The 20,823-nt window shown below is 44.7% G+C and overlaps 1 protein-coding gene across 6 annotated transcripts in view; it reads right to left on the reverse strand.

Moving 5' to 3' along the window:
• Positions 1 to 19,707, reverse strand: part of trit1 (tRNA isopentenyltransferase 1) — a 67,377-nt gene extending 47,670 nt beyond the window's left edge. Inside the window, exons 1-5 of one of the 6 annotated variants that reach the window (XM_041213224.1) lie at positions 19,653 to 19,707; positions 14,043 to 14,180; positions 7,795 to 7,893; positions 5,910 to 6,082; positions 468 to 610 (exon numbers count right to left, since the gene is read on the reverse strand). In XM_041213224.1, coding sequence (XP_041069158.1) covers positions 468 to 610; positions 5,910 to 6,082; positions 7,795 to 7,893; positions 14,043 to 14,180; positions 19,653 to 19,688 — 589 coding nt within the window. In that variant the 5' untranslated portion in view covers positions 19,689 to 19,707. Of the gene's footprint in view, positions 1 to 467; positions 626 to 5,909; positions 6,083 to 7,794; positions 7,894 to 14,042; positions 14,181 to 19,428 lie in introns of all 6 variants that reach the window. The other 5 variants (XM_041213223.1, XM_041213225.1, XM_041213221.1 and 2 more) reach the window with 5 other exon arrangements.
• Between the last annotated feature and the right edge of the window lie 1,116 nt (positions 19,708 to 20,823).

A 20,823-nucleotide genomic window follows, 5' to 3' on the forward strand; every position in this document is an offset into this window, starting at 1 on the left:
AGCAGAATGTAACTGAATCCCACGTGGAGTGTTTGGAGCAGATGTTCTGCGGCAGAGAGGAAAGGCAAGAAAGAAACAAACTTTAGTGCTTAAAGGGCGAAACAAAGATTCACAAAAAATATCGACAGCACCACTTCTACTGTCCAGTCAGAGGTATAGTGTTCTCAATATATTTCTGATTTATTTTCAATTGCTGCTTGTATTTACACTGTCAATCCCCATGCCCTGGGAGACTGCGTGACAACTTAAATTTAAACCAGGTTCCCAACTGCACTGTAGAAAGCTGCTTTAAATACTTTAATGGAACACACTGCCTCTCAAGAGCTTGAAACCTGCCACCATGTACATGGCCAGTTGAAGAAGCATTCTCCAAGCGACTAGGTGGCATGGGGGAAGGTGGTTAATATTGATGCCTATGATACAAATGAGATCATCATGCAGATTTGTTTAATCAGACTTTCTCTTACCCGACAGGTCAGCGTGCAGCCACATTATGCAGGGCCGTTGAAAGCGCAGTGCTCCTCCAAGGGGTCCTCCCCCTTCCTCTTGGCGCTGTTGCTGTAGAAGTTTGCTGTGGGGAACTCCAACTTCCTCATAGACCTGCAGACTTCTGCTCAAAGAAAATCTGTGTGTTACTGAGTTATTGACACTGTTACAAGCACAAAGCCTTTGTCTCTTTAGGTCTGGATATAACTTTAAAACAGTTCAAATGTTCCCACTTGTGGGGAGTTCAAAACTAGGGGTCATAATTATAAGATAATCACCAATAAATCTGATAAGGAATTCAGGAAAACCTTCTTCACCCAGAGAATGTTTAGAATCTAGTGCTTGCTACACAGGGAGTACCTAAAGCAAATGGAGTAGGTGCGTTTAAGGGGAAGCTAAATAAACACATGGAGAAAGAGAGGAATAGGATATGTTGATAGGGTAAGACAATGTAAGGTGGGAACAGGCTCATATGGAGCATAAATGCCAACACAGACTAGATTGTCCGAACAACCTATTTCTGTGCTGTATTGGGAACTGTGAGGAGGATTGTGTAGAACTTCAAAAAAATATAGATAGGCTAGTGGAATGAGTGACACATGGCAGATGAAATTTAAGCAAGAGAGGTATGAAGTGATTCACTTGATAGGGAGAAGGAGTAGAGACAATATAAAGTTTACAATTCTAAATCTGGTGCAGGAGCAGAGGGGCCATGGACAAACGTACACAAATCATTGAAGATGATAGGGCAGGTTGAGAAGGTGCTGAATAAAGCATACGGGATCCTGTGCTTTATAAAGAGGAGCACAAAGTACAAAAGAAATTAGTTATATTAAACCTTTATAAAACATTGGTTTGGCCTCAACTGGAGCATTGTGTCTAATTCTGGTTATTGCACTTTAGGAAGAATGTGAAGGCTTAGACAGGGTGAAGAAAAGATTTACAAGAACGGTTCCAGGGATGAAGGACTTCAGTTACACGGATAGATAGACAAAGCTGGGGTTCTTCTCCTTAAAGAGAACGTTGAAAGGAGATTTGATTGAGGTATTCAAAATCATGAGAGGTCTGAACAAAGTAGAGAGGGAGAAATTATTCCATTGGTGGAAGTGTTGAGAAGCAGGGAACACTGATTTAAAGTGAAGGGCAAAAGAACCAGAGGCGACATAGGGTTAAAATATATATATATACATGGCTAAAAATTACTATTATCATAACTTTTAACAAATTCCCAAACTAATGTCCATTAAGGCAACAGCAACCAGACACCAGACAAAGCATTTTCACCTTACGAATTCAAAATGAGGTTCTTTTCACTGTGGAGCCAGTTGGAGGCTTGCAGCTGCCTTTTGATCTTACATTGCCTCTGCCTGCACACCCGAAAACTGCTGAAGTTATACATACCAGCCCCATTGAATGTTAATTCTCATTGTATCAACAACCTCTTTGAACCTCACCTATTAACAATTTCATAATACCAATTTTATTAGTAATCTAAACATATTGCTTGGTAGCTGCTAGAAAGGTGTCAATTTTCACCCCACTTCTTGAATGCTCTATTAAAAATGCACGCTATCTCTCTTCCATATCAAAACAGTATCCATCAAAGCACCCAGACTAACTGGCTTTAATCCAATTCAGGTATACCCATAGACTAAACATTTATTTTAAAAGAAAAATATTTTCTAAAATATTCTATACATTAATAATGCTCATGGCACCACTGAATATGCTGTAAACATTCCGTGATTCTAAATTCTACATACTTATATGTAAAATGGGCTTTTCTCTTAGTTTTTAAGATCACACCTACAGGAGCCAGGATACTACCTTTGACCTTGTGTTGGCTAGGGATAATCAGCTGCAGACAGCAAGATCCAAGAGCTTGAGTAATACTTTGACTACAATTTTCAGCTCAGCCAAATATATCAGCTTTCTCACTGGATTTAAAATGTTCACTTTAACGTTTCTATAATACCATTTTTAATCTTATAGAAATACTCAGGGACTGCACCACATACATGTGTCAAAATACCATTGCATCAGCTCCTGTCCCAGTGTCAGAGGGTTGTGAGTTCAAGCCCTACTGCAGGAGTCCCAAAAACTTGCAATTGCAGAAGTAGAACAAACAGACATGCTCCAAATGAGCAAAATGTAATTATAGAACGATTGAAGGAAATGCTTCACATAAAAGTGGTCATATGTTGGACTGTTGGATGGAGCAGAGGTGCCAAGTACTTTGGAATTACTTAAGAAATAATTAACAGATGGTGTGGGGATTGTTATTTGTGGGACCTTGCCTTGCACAGATTGTTGGCCATATTTGCCTACATTACGCTTTAAAATTAATAGGTTGTGAAGCACTTTGCGACCTCATGAACAGATGAAAGGTGCTATATAAAAGCAAGCTTTTCCTTTCTATTGTTAGCTTGATATTTAATTTGATAGTTTGAAATTCAGAAAGGACAAACATAGAAACGTTTTGGACAGGAGACCACTGGTCGAGCAGGCCAACAGGGAGATGGGGAAGAGTTCAGATAGGAGGGAATGGGGTAAGAGAATACAGTCAATGATATCGTGGAGTTAAACCTGCATTGGAATTCAGCAGATGACTGCCAAATTTAATTTAATTCTGACAAATATAATGTATATTGGGCAAAAATATGAGTGTTGTAGGTACACAGTGAAGAGAGAAAAATTAAGAGAGAACGAGAATTTAAAAAGTTTAAACAATAGATTTTTCACTTCCACTGTTAGATGACATGAGGAACCAATAAGAAATCAAACAGTGGGACTTGTAACATGAGGAGTGGACAACACACAGCTTAGAGGGTGAGGCTGAGTTTTACAATTCTCTGGCCAGACCTCACCTGGACTATTGCACTCAATTCTGGCTGCCAAGTTTCCATCGGGATATACATTCACTAGAGTGCACAGGAAAACAAGAGGAGTGATCCCACATGTAAAGGGGACAAACAAGCTGAATTATAGCAGATAAAATTCAATACAGATAAGTCGTACATGCTGGTCGAAAACATGGGGAATATTTCTAATGAATGGTGTGGAGCTAGTAAGGGGAGGGGCTGAAAGGGGTTGGAGTGATAAGCAATCCAGTCATTGCAAAGCAGCCAATATTGAGCAGTAATATTGCCAAATCAGAGAGTATGGTGTGGATAGTGTGAACTGTGCACAATTCTGGTCTCCATATCATAAAAAGAACCTAGTGGCACTGAATAAGATACAAAAAAAATTACAAGATTGATAACAGAAGCGAGAAGTAATAACCATCAGGAAAGAGTAAACAGGCACAGAAAAGAGAAAGCTGAGGGTTGACCCAATGGAGGTCTTTAAAATGAATGTGGAACTTGTTACCACAAAGGAGTGGTTGAGGTGAAAAACACAAATGCATTTAAAGAGAAACCAGATAAGTATTGAATGACAAGGGAATAGGAGCTAATGCTGATAGGGTGAGATGAAGAGAGGTGGGAAGAGGCTTAAGGCTGCATAAATACCGGTATGGATAAGTTGGGCCAAATAGCCTGTTTTGGTGCTGTAAATTCCATGTAGTTTAGTACCTCTAATACTGTTGAGCATTCATTGCAGACTGGAATCTCCACTCTCCACTCAGGCTGATTCTCAAGCATCAGATGTCTCCGTAAATCATTCTTTTAAGAGCCCAGATAATAGAGTCATCACAAGGAAGCCACTTCCTTTCTGTAGGGTTCCTGCTCTTACAAATACATTGCTGCTTTTGGTAAATCTGTAAGTCACAGATTCTTTGCTATTCTGCTGCTGAACAAAGAGAGGGAGAGAAACTTAAACAGCTTCTTAAAGCTGTACTGTACCTGTTATCCACACCGGTTTGTCCAGGGAACAGTTAGCGCACTGATCCACAAGGAGCTACAAGTAAGTTTATAGACAGAAATAGCTTTGTATTTGCTGGTCTTGGAGAAGCAGCAGCAGAGGAAGCATGGCAAACGGATGTCTTTACACCTACATAATGTTCCATTTGGGTTCCAGGCTTTATACCCAGCGACCTTGATGAACGGTCATATATGCCCAAGGTGGGACGGTGTGTGATTTGGAGTGGAACTTGGAGATGCATGGTAGTCCCATGCATCTGACACTTTTGTCCTTGTGCAGCTTCTGGATACATCTTGGACAGACATGTGAAACTTCCAGCTTTGCTGAAATGTTAGACAGCAGGCTGGCCCAGACACTGTGCCAAAATCAGTGAATTTTCCAGCCGTCCACAGGACCCTGACATCAGATCCAAGGTGGACCCGAGTCCCCCCATATTGTCAGCGACCGCTTAATTGACTCCCGGCTCCCGAGACTGCAGGCCCAATCAGAGGACCCACAGCAATGTCAGGCTGGTAGGCCCCACATGCAGCACTTGGCTGCCTGCACAAAAGTGATCAATTAAAGGGGCCCGGACTGGGGGGAACTCCTCTGCAGTACTATTAATGGTCAGGGTGGCAGCCTTTCAGCCATGAGGCCTGTCAATGAAGCATGGAATCTTCATCTCCTGTGGCCTTGGGTCTGCCGCTGGGGGGGCTGCCTCGATTAAGCTGGTGGCCTCTGCCCATGATGTTGATAAAATGCACAATGTCATCACAAAGTGACCTGAGCGGGGCCTTAGTTGCACAAATTTGCTGCCTGCCTCTGTGGATTGGAGCAGGAATGTGTCAGGGAGCCATCTCAATGTGGCTCTCTATTTTTCTGGCCACCAACCTCCACGAGGCTGGGAATATTCAGACCAATGTCTGGAATTGGTCTTTAACCCATGTGGAGATGCAGCTGATTCATGACCACAAAGAGGAAATTATGAACATGAATAATCTCTACCTCCAAAGTCTCCCTTGATCCAACAGTGCTAGTCGCTCAAACATCGGCTGAACATCTTCCATGAGCACTTTACAGTCAACTGAGTACCTTTAGGTTTAGTTACTCTTGTAATGTAGGAAATGCTCACTTGCGTACAGTAAAATTCCACAAACATCAACGTGATGACCAGGTTCTTTAGTAACATTGGTTGAAGGATTAGTGACCAGGGTACCAAGAGGAACTCCCTAGTTCTCCTTGGTGCACTCGAGAGTGGGAACGTCTGACAGTGCAGCACTTCCCCTGTACTCACTGGAGTGTCAGCCTGGTTTATGTGCTTAAGTCTCTAGAGTGAGACTTGAACCTTCGGAGTCTGAGGTGAGAGAATGCTACCATCTGAGCCGCAGCTGACATTCCCATCTGCTACCATGCAGTTTGTGCATCTCTTAGTGTCAACTCCAGTACAGAGGACCTGACTTAGGTGAAGACAAGGAGCAAGAATACAGCATGTGGACCACATTGAATTAGACAATCATTATGTCAACTCCATCAGATGAAGGAGAGGTAATGATATTCATATAATTGTCATAGATTAAGCTGACCTTGCGACCTTGCGTTTATCATGCGGGTGTAATTTTTCTGCCATTTCAGGGTCAACCTCCGCCAATCGTTTGTGGAGTTCTAGACAGTCGAGTTTTTCCAGTTCTTGCTTCCTGTTGGGTGATGATGTTCCACTCCCAGCCGCCCCATCTGTAGCAGAACAAACCTTCCCTTCCTAAATGACAGAGCATAGCACCAATCAATGAAAACAAGGGACAAGTGAGAAATAGAGCAGTATAATTTAATCTCCTGAAGAGAGAGTCAAAGACTGCTAGAAATTCAGGGCTGTAGTCAAACCATTCACGAGTTCAGCGGCATCAGTCGTTCCTATAAGTCATCTCACTTTCATCGGATTTCACTCACATTTCCCTCCATTTATTTGTACAACAGAATAACATGGGGAAATAACAGCATCACTCTATTGTAGGCTGAACTGATGTGTATCTCTTCAATGGTACACGGGAAAAAGAGACCGATTGAGTAACTAAGCTGCTTTCATTTTTCAAATACACAACATCTGAACATACAGAACAAAAGTAATGATCAGATTCACTCTGGCTCAGCTGGAACTGTGTATATTTTGTGTTTATTTTTGAAGAGGTAACAGAGAGGGTTGATGAGGGCAATGCTGTTGACATGGTGCACATGGACCTCCAAAATGCTTGATATAGTGCCACACAACATACTTGTGAGCAAAGTTATAGCTAATGGAATAAAAAGGACAACATGGATATGAAATTGGCTGAGTGACAGGAAACAGAGTAGTGGTTAATGGATGTTTTTTTGGATTGGAGGAAGGTTTGTGGTGGAGTTCCCTAGGGATCAGTGTTGGGGCCCTTGCTTTTCCTGATATATATTAATGACCAAGGACATGGAGAGTCAATATAAAATAAAGGATACAACTCTAAAGGGGGTGTAGGAGCAGAGGGACCTGGGTGTATATGTGCATAAATCATTGAAGGTGGCAGGACAAGTTGGGAGAGCAGTTAATAAAGCACACAGTATCTTAGGCTTTATTAATAGGGGCATAGAATACAAGAGCAAGGAAATTATGTTGAATTTGTATAAGTCACCAGCTTAGCCTCAGCTGGAGTACTAAGCCCAGAAAAGATTCACGAAAATGGTTCTAGGGATGAGGGACTTCAGTTATGAAGATAGATTGGAGAAGTTAGGACTGTTTTCTTTAGAGAGAAGGTTGACAGCAGATTTGATAGTTATTCAAATCATGAGGGATCTGGACGAGTAGATAGGGAGAAACTGTTCCCACTCATGAAAGAATCAAGAATGAGAGGATACAGGTTTAAATTAATAAAAGAAGCAAAAATGTGACATGAAGAGAAACTTTTTCACGCAGCGAGTGGTCAGTGTTTGGAATGCACTGCCTGATACTGTAGTGGAGGCAGGTTCAATTGAAGTATTCAAAAGGGAATTGAACTGTTATCTGAAAAGGAAGAATGTGCAGCGTTATGGAGAGAAGACGGGAGGAATGGTACTAGGTGAGTTGCTCATTCAGACAGCTGGTGCAGACATGATGGGCCAAATGGCCTCCTTCTGCGCTGTAACAATTCTATGTTTCTGCATAATACAAAATAATGAAAGTGCTACACTCCCTAATACATGTAAGTCATTTAACTTAACTGGTAGAATTGTATTTTGCTCTTCAGCCTACAGCACATTATCACCCTGAAATCTTTCATTCTGACAGAGGGTTGAGTCTCCCCTGCCACTATATGGTACAATACTCAGTGACCAGTCATCTCCCTACCCCACTCTGTGATACAATACCTAATGACCCACTCTTCCCATGATACAATGCTCAGCGAAGCTTTCTGTTGATTTGTGGCTGATAAGCCACTTTACAAAGCTCAGTGAAACTCTCCCCAGTACCTTTGTGTCCACCAGTACTTTCCAAAGCAGTGATTCGATGTAGTAATTGGTTCCTCCCACGATAATTGGGATCTTCTGTCTGTCAATAATATCTTGAATGTGTGAAGTTAATGAAAAATTCATTTGTTTAATGTGGGAAGACTGCATTCAATCTGAACATTAAAATACAGAAGGCTTTGGCCAGTTAGGTTTAGGCTCAAGGTGCAGTACGATCTCTTGCCAGGCCAAGTAACACTGCACAATAGGAGCAAAGAGCGCAGGATTGTAACATTAAAAATAAATCAAATCCGGGAAGAATCAGGTTCAGTGCGTAATACTTGCATCTGAGTCAAAAGGTCATGGGACTCCACTGTAGTACTGAGGGAGGGTTGCACTGTCAAAGTTGCCATCTTTTAGATTAAAATCTGAGACTCCTGCCAAAAAGCTTTACTCATCCAAACTGATCCTGTGAGTCAGCACTTCAAAAGAAAACTAGCAACAAACCACAAGTCAACATTATCCCAGCAAACACATCATCAGTAAAAACCAAAGCCAACAAGTCAGGGCAGTGTCTCCAATCTTAGCATCAAAACTGATCACAGACACAGTGAACTGATATCATCTCACCTCACATTATATCACTAGTTCCTGATCTCACAATCTGTAAAACTTTTATGTTTATTTATAGCCATGAATAAATCATAATTGGGCCCACCCTCCTCCGCAAAACTGCTCACTATTCCCAGGCCATATTGGAATGCAAAGATAATGCCCAACTTGAATTCTCCATGATTGACCATCTTCTTAGACCATCTCCCCGCCTCCTCTATCCCCATCAGCCATTGCGTGCGAGTAGCTCACGGAGTTTCTCATCGCTAAGGTTGAGAGCATCAGTTCAGTTGCCTCTGCAGTTTCCCTCTCTACCCCTAGCCCACCATGTTTAACTTCTCCCAAGTTTCACCCCGTCCTAGCTTTGAACTAGCACTGTTCTCTAGTTTCTCTCCTGTCTCCTGTTTTGTGCCTTTTCCAAGTTCATCTTGTCCATAAGACCAACCTCCTGCTCCATTGATGCTACTAACAAGCTGCTGACCACTAAACTTTTCTTCCTGGTGGCAATGTTAACTGATGTTGTTAGCAGTTCCCTCTCCTTAACCATTATAATCTCCCATCACCCCCCTCCTCAAAAAAACCCTTGTGTCCTCTGTCTTGATGAACTACCATCCCATCTCCAATCATTTTCCTTGCTACATTCTTGAACACATTGTCATCTTCCGAATTCCTGCTCATCCTTCCTGCAACTCCATGAGTGAATTCCTCCAGATTTCTGTCTCTATCATAGTACTGAGATGAGCCTTATCAAAGTCACAGATTACATCCTATGATGGTGACAAACTAACCCTAACCCTTAACTTCGCTGCGGTTTTTTTTGACACGGTTGACCACACCGTTGCCCTTTAACGCCTCTCCTCCTCAGCTTGCTGATGATATACAGCAAGTTGCAATGTAAGTTGTGACGATACAAAGAGGCTGCTGAGACAGGTTAAGTGGGTGGGCAACAAGGTAACAGGAGTGGGTGAGTGTGAGATTATTTACTTCAGTAGACAAGAAAAGCAGAATATTTTTAAAAGACATGAAACTTCTAAATGTTGATGCACAAAAAGGCTTGGGTGTACTCGTACAAGCTTGGGTGTACTCGTACAAGGAATACAAAAAATGAGCATGCAAGTGCAGAAAGCAATTGGAAAGGCAAATGGCATGTTGATTGCAAGGGAATTGGAGTACAGGAATAAGGAAGTTTTGCGACAATTGTACTGGGCTTTCATAAGATCACACCAGGAGTACTTAGTGCAGTTTTGGTCACCATATCTAAAGGAAGGATATACTTTTATTAGAGGCAGCAGAGCAAAAATTTACTCGATTGGTTCCTGGGTTGAGAGGCTGTCCTATTTTGAGAGGCTGAGTAAATTGGGTCTATACTCTCCAGAGTTTAGAAGAATGAGAGGTGATCTTATTGAAACATTTGAGATTCTGATGGGGCTTGACAGGGTAGACCCTGAGATGTTGTTTCCCATTGCTGGGGAATCTAGAACACGGGGGCACAGTCTCAGGATAAGGGGCCGCTCATTAAGGACTGAGATAGGAGGGTTGTGAATCTTTGGAACTCGTCTACCCCAGAAGGTTTTGGTGCTCTACTTTTGAACATATTTAAGGCTGAGACAGAAAGGTTCTTGGTCTCTCAGGGGATGAATGAATATGGGGAGTGGGTTGGAAAGTGGAGTTGAAGTTGAAGATCAACCATGATTGTATTAAATGGTGCAGCAGGCTTGAAGGCCATATGGTCTACTCCAACTCCTACTTCTTATGTTCTCTGCTGTCCAAGTGGGTGGGACTGTCCTCGCCTGGTTCCATTCTCGTCTATCCAGTCATGGCCAGAGGCCTGGAATTGGTTCTCTTCCTGCTCTTGCGCCATTGCCTCTGGAGCGCCCCAGGGATTTATCCTTGGCCCCTCCTATTTCTCTGCTACCCCTCACTGACATCATCTGAAGACAGATGACATCCCACATGTACAGAAACACCCAGTGCTACCTCACCACCTCTCGACACTCCACTGTCTCAATTTGTCATGGTGCTTGTCAGACATCCATCATAAATGAGAGGAAATTTCCTCCAATTAAATATTAGGGAGAGCCAAACAATAGATTTTAGACCCACCACAGACACTGTTCCCTAACCATCAACTTCATTCCTTTCCCTGACAACTGTCTGCAGACAGCTGAATCAGATTGTTCACAAAGATGGTGTCATACTTTAACCTGCTATGAGCTTCTAACCAAATATCTGCTCCATCACTGAGAAGGTCCACTTCTAACCCTGTAACATCACTCGACTCCATCCCAGCCTCAGATTATCTCTTGAAACTCTCGTCCATGCCTTTGCTACCTCGAAACCTGACTTTTCCATTGCTTTAATCAGCATCCCACCTTCCACTCCGCACAAACTTAAACTCATCCAAGACTCTGCTGGCCCCATCCAAAGTCGCACCAAATCCAGTTCACTCTTTGCCTCTGCGCTCACTGACAGAATTGGCTCCCAGTCAACCAATGCCTCAGTTTTAAGATTCCTATCCTTGCTTTTAAATTCCCTGTGGCCTCACCCCTCCCTATCTCTGTAGTCTCCTCCTGACCTGCAACCATCCAATTATCTGCATTCCTCCAATTCTGGTCTCTTGTACAACACCTGATTTTTCATCACTGGCAGCAATGCAGTCAGCCAATGAAGCCCTAAGCTCTGGAAATACCTCCAAAAACCTATCAGCCTGTATACCTCTGTTTCCTCCTGTGAGAATTTCCATAAAACCTATCTCTCTGACAAAGCTTTTGGTCCTTGTCCTAATACCTCACATGGCTCGGTATCAAATTTGGTCGCAAACGTTTCAGTAAAGCAGCCATGGGTATTCAACTATGATAAAGCTGTAGCATCAAAACACACACGGCCACCTCACCCCCCTACCCCGAACACAGACTGAAATCACCACCCCAAATACAGACTGAAATCACCAGCCCGAACAAAGACTGAAATCACCACCCCGAACACAGACTGAAATCACTAGCCCGAACACAGACTGAAATCACCAGCCCAAACAAAGACTGAAATCACCACCCCGAACACAGACTGAAATCACCACCCTGAATACAGACTGAAATCACCACCCCGAATACAGATTTAAATCACCACACAAACTCCACCCTGATACATTTGGAAATTTACCATCCCTACCCCTTGATACAGGTTGAAATCACCAACACTACCCCAATACAGACTGAAATCCCCCCACCCCCGATGCAGGCTGAAATCACCATCCCAATCTCCAATAGACTTAAGTCACCACCCCTACCGCCCGATAGACTGAAATCGCCACCCCTACCCCCAATACAGATTGAAGTCAACATTCCTACCCCCGATACAGACTGTAATCATCACCCCTACCCTGCATAGATTGAAATCACCACCTCAACCCCTGATACAGGCTAAAATCTCCCCTGCCCCGATACAGACTGAAATCACCTTTCCTGCCCACCCCGATACAGGCTGAAATCACCACCCCTATCCCCGATACAGACTGAAATCACCATTCTGCCCCACCCCAATACAGACTGAAATCACCAGCCCTTCCCACCCCGATACAGACTGAAATCACCACCCCTACGCAACCCGATACAGACTGAAATCACCACCCCAGCCCCACCCTGATACACTGAACTCACCATTCCTGCCCACCCCGATAGCCTGAAATCACCATCCCCGAACCCCACCCCGATACAGAGGGAAATTTACCACCCCTACCCCCCAATACAGGTTGAAATCACCACCTCTACCCCAATACAGGCTGAAAAGCCCCCCGCCCCCCATCCAGGCTGAAATCACCACTCCAATCCCCGATAGACTTAAGTCACAACCCCTACCGTCCGATACAGACTGATATCGCCACCCCTATCCCCAATACAGATTGAAGTCAACATTCCTACCCCCGATACAGACTGTATTCACCAGCCCTACCCAGCATAGATTGAAATCACCACCTCAACCCCCGATACAGACTGTAATCCCCTGGCCCCAATATAGACTGAAGTCACCTTTCCTGCCCACCGTGTTATAGACTGAAATCACCACCCCCTACCCACCCCCCCCCCGATACAAACTGAAATCACCATACCTGCTGATACAAATTGAAATCATCATCCCCTAACCCCCCGATACAGACTGAAATCACAAACCCTACCCCTCGATAGACTGAAATCACCATCCATGCCCACCCCGATACAGACTGAAATCACAATCCCTGCTCACCCCGATACAGACTGAAATCACCACCCCCTAACCCCTCCCCGATACAGACTGAAATCACCATTCCTGCCCACCCCAATACAGACTGAAACCACCACCCCCTAACCCCACCCCGATACAGACTGAAATCACCATTCCTGCCCACCCCGATACAGACCGAAATCACCATCCCTGCCCACCCCGATATAGACTGAAATCACCATCCCTGCCCACTGCGATACAGACTGAAATCACCACCCCGAATACAGACTGCAATCATCACTTTGAATACAGACGGAAATCACCACCCAAACCCCACCCCGATACAGACGGAAATTTACCACACCTACCCCAATACAGGCTGAAAAGCCCCCCGCCCCCCCATCCAGGCTGAAATCACCACTCCAATCCCCGATAGACATAAGTCACAACCCTTACCGTCCGATACAGACTGAAATCGCCACCCCTCCCACCAATACAGATTGAAATCAACATTCCTACCCCCGATCACCAGCCCTACCCTGCATAGACTGAAATCACCACCTCAACCCCCGATACAGACTGAAATCCCCTGGCCCTGATATAGACTGAAGTCACCATTCCTGCCCACCGCGTTACAGACTGAAATCACCATCCCCTACCCCCCGATACAAACTGAAATCACCATACCTGCCCACCCCGATACAAATTGAAATCATCACCCCCTAACCCCCCGATACAGACTGAAATCACAAACCCTACCCCCCGATAGACTGAAATCACCATCCATGCCCACCTCAATACAGACTGAAATCACAATCCCTGCTCACCCCGATACAGACTGAAATCACCACCCCTGCCCAGCCTGATACAGACTGAAATCACCACCCCAACCCCACCCCGATACAGACTGAAATCACCAGCCTGAATACAGACTGAAATCACCACCCTGAGTACAGACTGACATCACCACCCCGAGTACAGACTGACATCACCACCCTGAATAGACTGAAATTACCACCCCGAATACAGACTGAAATCACCACTCAAACCCCACCCTGATACAGACAGAAATTTACCACCCCTACCCCCGATACAGACTGAAATCACCACCCCTACTCCCCTAATTCAGACTGAAATCACCATCCCTGCCTACCCTGATAGTCTGAAAACACCACTCCCTACCTCCCTCATGGATACAGGCTGAAATCACCGCCCCTAACCCTGATACTGAAATCACATCCCCCATCCCTGATACAAACTGAAATCCGCACTCCTATCCTGCCCCCAATGTAGACTGAAATCACGACACCTACCCTCCTACACAGACTGAAATCACTGCTCCTATGCCCCTGATACAGACTGAAATCACCATCTCTGCCCACCCCAGTACAGACTGAAATCACAACCCCAACCTTCCAACCCATTACATACTGAAATCACACCCATCCATGATAAAAGGATATTACAGACAATGCCTTATTCCTGAAATCCACAACAGAATAGGGGACGAGGGGATCCAGGAAGCTGATCATGTGATGAGTGCACAGTTGCTGCTCCTCACACGTCACTTTGTTTGTGATGATGTCCAAACCTTTGTAAACCTGTAATGTAAACATTGATATCAATATTGTTACTCGGGTCTATCTTGTTAGAACTTTGCTATCCCTCGCACCCAATATACTTCTTTAGAGAATCACACCCTACAGGAGCACTAATTCATCAGCTGAGGGAGGGGCGGCATGTGGTAATCAGCAGGAGGTTTCCTTGCCTATGTTTGACCTGGAGACTTCATGCGGTCCGGAGTTAATGTTGAGGGCTCCCAGGGCAACTCCCTCCTGACTGTATACCACTGTGCCACCACCTCTGCTGGGTCTATCCTGCCAGTGGGACAGGACATACCCAGGGTGATGGTGGTGTCTGGGACATTATCTGTAAGATATGATTCCCTGAGGATGATTATGCCAAGCTGTTGCTTGAGTAGTCTGTGAGACAGCTCTCCCAATTTTGGCACTAGCCCCCAGGTGTTAATTAGGAGGACTTTGCAGGGTTGACAATGCTGAGTTTGCCGTTGTCGTTTCTGGTGCCTAGGTCGATGTTGGGTGGTCCATCTGGTTTCAGATCTGATCAGGTCGATGATAATGTTTAGTTTTGATCAGAGTAGTGATTGTGTTTAATTTCTGATCAGGTCAGCGATTGTGTTTTATTTCTGATCAGGTCAGCGGTAGTGTTTAGTTTTGATTAGATGGGTGACAGTGTTTAGTTTTGATCGGGTCAGTGGTAATGTTTAGTTGTGATCAGGTCAGTGGCAATGTTTAGTTTTGATCAGGTCGGTGGTAGTGTTTAATTTTGATCGGGTCAGTGGCAATGTTTAGTTTTGATCAAGTCGGTGGTAATGTTTAGTTTTGATCGGGTCAGTGGTAGTGTTTAGTTTTGATCAGGTCAGTGGCAATGTTTAGTTGTGATCAGGTCAGTGGCAATGTTTAGTTTTGATTGGGTCAGTGGCAATGTTTAGTTTGGATCAGGTCGGTGGTAATGTTTAGTTTTGATCGGGTCGGTGGTAATGTTTAGCTTTGATCGGGTCAGTGGTAATGTTTAGTTTTGATCGGGTCGGTGGTAATGTTCGGGTCGGTGTTAATGTTTAGTTTTGATCGGGTCAGTGATAATGTTTAGTTTTGATCAGGTCGGTGGTAATGTTTAGTTTTGATCAGGTAAGTGGTAATGTTTAGTTTTGATCAGGTCGGTGATGGTGTATACTTTTGATCACAGAATCACAGTGCAGAAGAGGCCCTTCGGCCCATCGAGTCTGCACTGACATGTGAGGAACACCTGAACTACCTATCTAATCCCATTTACCAGCACTTGGCCCATAGCCTTGAATGTCATGACGTGCCAATATGCCTTTTTCAGCACACCACTAAGATGCCCCTCCGCCTTCGGAGATCTATGGACCCATACGCCAAGGTCCCTTTGTTCCTCAGAACTTCCTAGTGTCATGCCGTTCATTGAATACTTCCTTGTCAAATTACTCCTTCCAAAGTGTATCACCTCACACTTCTAAGGGTTAAATTCCATCTGCCACTTATCTGCCCACTTGACCATCCCGTCTCTATCTTCCTGTAGCCCAAGACACTCAACCTCACTGTTAGCCACCCAGCCAATTTTTGTGTCATCCGCAAACTTACTAATCCAACCCCCACATAGTCATCTATGTCGTTTATATAAACGATGAATAATAGGGGACCCAGCACAGATCCCTGTGGTACGCCACTGGACACTGGCTTACATCACCCTCTGTCTCCTACAACTAAGCCAACTTCGAATCCACCTTATCAAATTGTCCTGAATCCCATGTGCATTTGCCTTCTTTATAAGTCTCCCATGTGGGACCTTGTCAAAGCCTTTGCTGAAATCCATATAAACTATATCAACTGCACTACCCTCATCTACACACCTGGTCACCTCCTCAAAAAATTCAATCAAATTTGTTAGGCATGATCTCCCTCTGACAAAGCCATGCTGACTATCCCTGATCAAACCTTGCCTCTCCAAGTGGAGATAGATTCTCTCCTTCAGAATTTTTTCCAATAGTTTCTCTACCACTGACGTGAGACTCACTGGCCTGTTGTTCCCTGGCTTACCTCTACAACCCTTCTTAAATAGCGGAACCACATTAGCTGTTCTCCAGTCCTCTGGTACCTCCCCTGTGGCCAGTGAGGAATTAAAAATTTGGGTCAGAGCCCCTGCGATCTCCTCCCTTGCCTCCCTCAGCAGTCTGGGATACAAATCATCTGGACCTGGTGATTTGTCCACTTTTAAGCCTCCCAACACCTCCAATACCTTGTCATTCCCTATATCAATTTGCTTAAGAACCTCTCAGACTCTCTTCCCGAGTTCGATACTGTCAGCCTCATTCTCTTTGGTGAAGACGGATGTGAAGTATTCATTCAACACTCTAGTGATGTCCTCTGGCTCCACCCTTAGATTGCCCCCTTGGTGCCTTATGGGCCCTACTCTTTCCCTGGTTATCCTCTTCCCATTGATATACTTATAGAATATCTAAGGATTTTCCCTACTTTTACCAGCCAGAGCTTTCTCATATCCCTTCTTTGCTCTCCTAATTGCTTTCTTAAGCTCCACTCTGCACTTTCTGTACTCCACTAATGCCTCTGATTTGCTTCCTTTGTACCTGCTAAAATCTCTTTTCCTTCTCATCGTATCCTGAATATCTCTGGTCATTCATGGTTCTCTGGATTTGTTACTCCTTCATATCACCCCAGAGGGAACATGTTGAGCCTGTACAAAAACAGAATTACCTGGAAAAACTCAGCAGGTCTGGCAGCATCGGCGGAGAAGAAAAGACTTGACGTTTCGAGTCTTCATGACCCTTCGACAGAACTTAGTTAAGTTCTGCCAGACCTGCTGAGTTTTTCCAGGTAATTCTGTTTTTGTTTTGGATTTCCAGCATCCGCAGTTTTTTTGTTTTTATCTATGTTGAGCCTGTACCCTCCCCACTTCCTTTTTGAACACCCCCCACTGCTCCTCTGTAGATTTCCTCACAAGTAGCTGTTCCCAATCTACCTTGGCCAGATCCTGCCCTATTTTACTAAAATCCACTCTCACCCAATCCAAAACATTTTTTTGCAACTTGTCTATTTCTTAGTCCATAACAAACTTAAACTGTACCATGTTGTGGTCGCTATCACTAAGATGCTCACCCCCCCACTACCTGTCTGGCTTCATTCCCCAGAATTAGGTCCAGCAATGCGCCGTCCCTTGTTGGACCCTCTACATATTGACCTAAAAAGTTCTCCTGCAAACATTTCAAGAAATCCTCCATCCAAGCCCTTAACGCTATGTCTATCCCAATTAATGTTGGGAATGTTGAAATCACCTAATATAATTCCTCCAGTTAATGTTTTTACACACCTCTGCAAATTGTGCACATATTTGCTCCTCAGTTTTCTGCTGACTATCTGGGGGTCTATAATAAACACCTAACAATGTGGCTGCCCCTTTTTTATTCCTAAGCTCTACCCACAAAGCTTCATTCGATACCCCCTCCAATATATCATCTCTCCTTACTGCAGTAACTGACTCCTTAACTGATAATGCAATGCCTCCTCTTCTTTTACTCCATCCCGTCTCGCCAGAAGATTCAATATCCCGGAATGTTCAGCTGTCATTCCTGCCCCTCCCTCAAACACGTCTCAGTGATGGTCACTATATCACAATTCCACGTGTCAATCCTCGCTCTTCACTAATCCGTTTTACCTGTAATACTCCTGGCATTAAAGTAGAGGCCATCCAGCCTTGCCTTACTCCCTTGAAACCTAATGCAGCTCTACTCGCTCTGACTTGATTGCTTTACTGTATTATATTGAGTCCCTATTCTGCTAACATTCTGAGTCCCCTCCCTCTGACGAATTAGTTTAAACTCCTCCCAACAACACTAGCAAACCCGCCTGCAAGGATATCAGTCCTGCTCTGGTTCAAATGTAGACCATCCCGCTTGTACAGGTCCCACCTTCCCCAGAAGCGATCCCAATGATCCAGAAATCTAAAATCCTCCTTCCTGCACCAACTCTTAAGCCAAGTATTCATCTGCGCTATTCTATTTCTGAGCTCGCTAGCATGTGGCACTGGGAGTAATCCAGAGATTACAACTTGAGAGGACTTGCTTTTTAGCCTGCTGCCTAACTCCCTGAATTCTTGATGCAAGACTTCATCTCTCTTTCTACCTATGTCATTGGTACCAACATGTACCACGAACTCTGCCTTATTACCCTTATCGGGTTGGTGGTAGTGTTTAGTTTAGATCGGGTCGGTGGTAGTGTTTAGTTTTGATCTGGTTGGTGGTAATGTTTAGTTTTGATCAGGTCAGTGGTAGTGTTTAGTTTTGATAAGGTCGGTGGTAGTGTTTAGTTTTGATAAGGTCGGTGGCAGTGTTTAGTTTTGATAAGGTCGGTGGCAGTGTTTAGTTTTGATCAGGTCAGTGCTAGGGTTTAGTTTTGATGGGGGTCGGTGGTAATGTTTAGTTTTGATCGGGTCGGTGGTAGTGTTTAGTTTTGATCGGGTCGGTGGTAGAGTTTAGTTTTGATCAGGTTAGTGGTAGTGTTTAGTTTTGATCGGGTTGGTGGTCGTGTTTAGTTTTGATCGGGTCGGTGGTAATGTTTAGTTTTGATCAGGTCGGTGGTAGTGTTTAGTTTTGATCAGGTTAGTGGTAGTGTCTAGTTTTGATTGGGTCAGTGGTAGTGTTTAGCTTTGATCAGGTTAGTGGTAGTGTTTAGTTTTGATCAGGTCAGTGGTAGTGTTTAGTTTTGATAAGGTCAGTGGTAATGTTTAGTTTAGTTCGGGTCGGTGGTAGTGTTTAGTTTAGTTCGGGTCGGTGGTAGTGTTTAGTTTTGATCAGGTCGGTGGTAATGTTTAGTTTTGATCGGGTCGGTGGTAGTGTTGTTTTGATCAGGTTAGTGGTAATGTTTAGTTTTGATCGGGTCGGTGGTAGTGTTTAGTTTTGATCGGGTCGATGGTAATGTTTAGTTTTGATCGGGTCGGTGGTCGTGTTTAGTTTTGATCGGGTCGGTGGTAGTGTTTAGTTTTGATCGGGTTAGTGGTAATGTTTAGTTTGTTGAGGTTCAGTCCATTGGTGTCGATGTGAATGAACCTGATTCCTAAACAAGAAGAGTTTAAGGCTCCAGTTTCCTTGACGGGCTCGGAGATGGGATGTCCCAGAGATCCAGAAGTTTGACTAACGTTTAAAACTCAACCCAGTCCCCCACCCCGGGGCGGCCACAGGAGGGGAGGGGGGGGGGAAGGGGGCAAGGCCGAAGCCCGGCTCTCGATCCCCGGTACCTGCATCGAGTCGGCGCTGACGATCTCCCCGGTGAAGCGCCGGCCCAGCTCGAGGGCCAGACGTGATTTCCCGCTGCCGGTGGCCCCGAGAATCACGACCAGAGGCCGAGGAAGCGACATAGCGGGAAAGGGTGAACAGGAATCACCGGAGGACAGGATACAGGGGGACACCTGGGGGTGTTACCGGATAAGCTGCATGTGCTGCCAACGCTGCGCATGCATACTTCTTGCTGATACCAGGCTGGGTTTGCGGCCGCCATCTTTATAGGAGGCAATGTGCAGCAGAACGCATGCGCGGCTGCCACAAGGTGCAGCAGGGCGCGTGCGCGGCTGCCATCTTTATAGGGCCAAAGTGCAGCAGGGCGCGTGCGCGGCTGCCATCTTTATAGGGCCAAAGTGCAGCAGGGCGCGTGCGCGGCTGCCATCTTTATAGGGGGCAATATGCAGCAGGGTGCATTCGTTGTTATTGCTGAGCATGTTGAGAATTTCCATCCTGGACTGACAGTGATGGAGTTTGGAAACTCCTTTTACAAGAGGGTTAGGAGAATTTGCAGACGGGAAGCCAAGATCTTTTCTTTGTGGGACATTTTACTGCAGTCATGTTGTTCAGTGCCTGAAAACTCTATCTCACTATCCCAATAATCTAAGTTCCTGAGACTGTTCAGCTCTCTGTCCCAGATCTAAAGGATACTGCAGTCATTCGTAAACTGTAGATCATTGTGGTAAGTTTAGTTGTGGTGTATTAATTTCAGTGCGGGTGTGATGCTTGGCACGTAGACTCTGCATCCCAAAGATTTGCGGGCAGATCAAATTAAACAGCACGTCCCTTCGGCTATTCACAACATGACTATATTCAACCAACCCATACTTGCAAAATTCAGAACATAATGGCTAATGTTAGATGTAATTGTGATTAGACAACACCTGCTAAACAATCCAGAGTGTGCTGAGAATTACACCAACAATCAATTTAAAGATTATCAATCAGGCTCGCAAAATGCCTCACTTACACACACATAAAGCTGCATATATTCATTTGCAGGAACTTGTCCTCTGTAGGTAAAGGTGTAACAGGGAGCTGGGCTATTGGGGCCCATTTGGTAACCAGGGAGAGCTGGGTCGGGTTGGATTTCCTAGCCCCCCCAGGTCTCAATGGAGAGTGTGGTGTTAGTGGAGCATCAGGCCTTCAGGGCATCACTGTAAGTATCTCCTCAGTGTTACACAGGCAGTGGTCTACTTGCAAGAGTCTGACAAAGGAGAGCAGAGTTCAGGGATCAGGTACAACAATCAGAGATCCCAACACACTATTTACAATCATTGTTATCTCCCAGTGCTGCTTCTTGGTGAACCATGAGGTGGCTAGCGATAGATCTCAAGAGAACATAGGTTGTTGGA

Source organism: Carcharodon carcharias, chromosome 19 (assembly GCF_017639515.1).
Source record: "Carcharodon carcharias isolate sCarCar2 chromosome 19, sCarCar2.pri, whole genome shotgun sequence".
NCBI classification, from domain to species: domain Eukaryota; kingdom Metazoa; phylum Chordata; class Chondrichthyes; order Lamniformes; family Lamnidae; genus Carcharodon; species Carcharodon carcharias.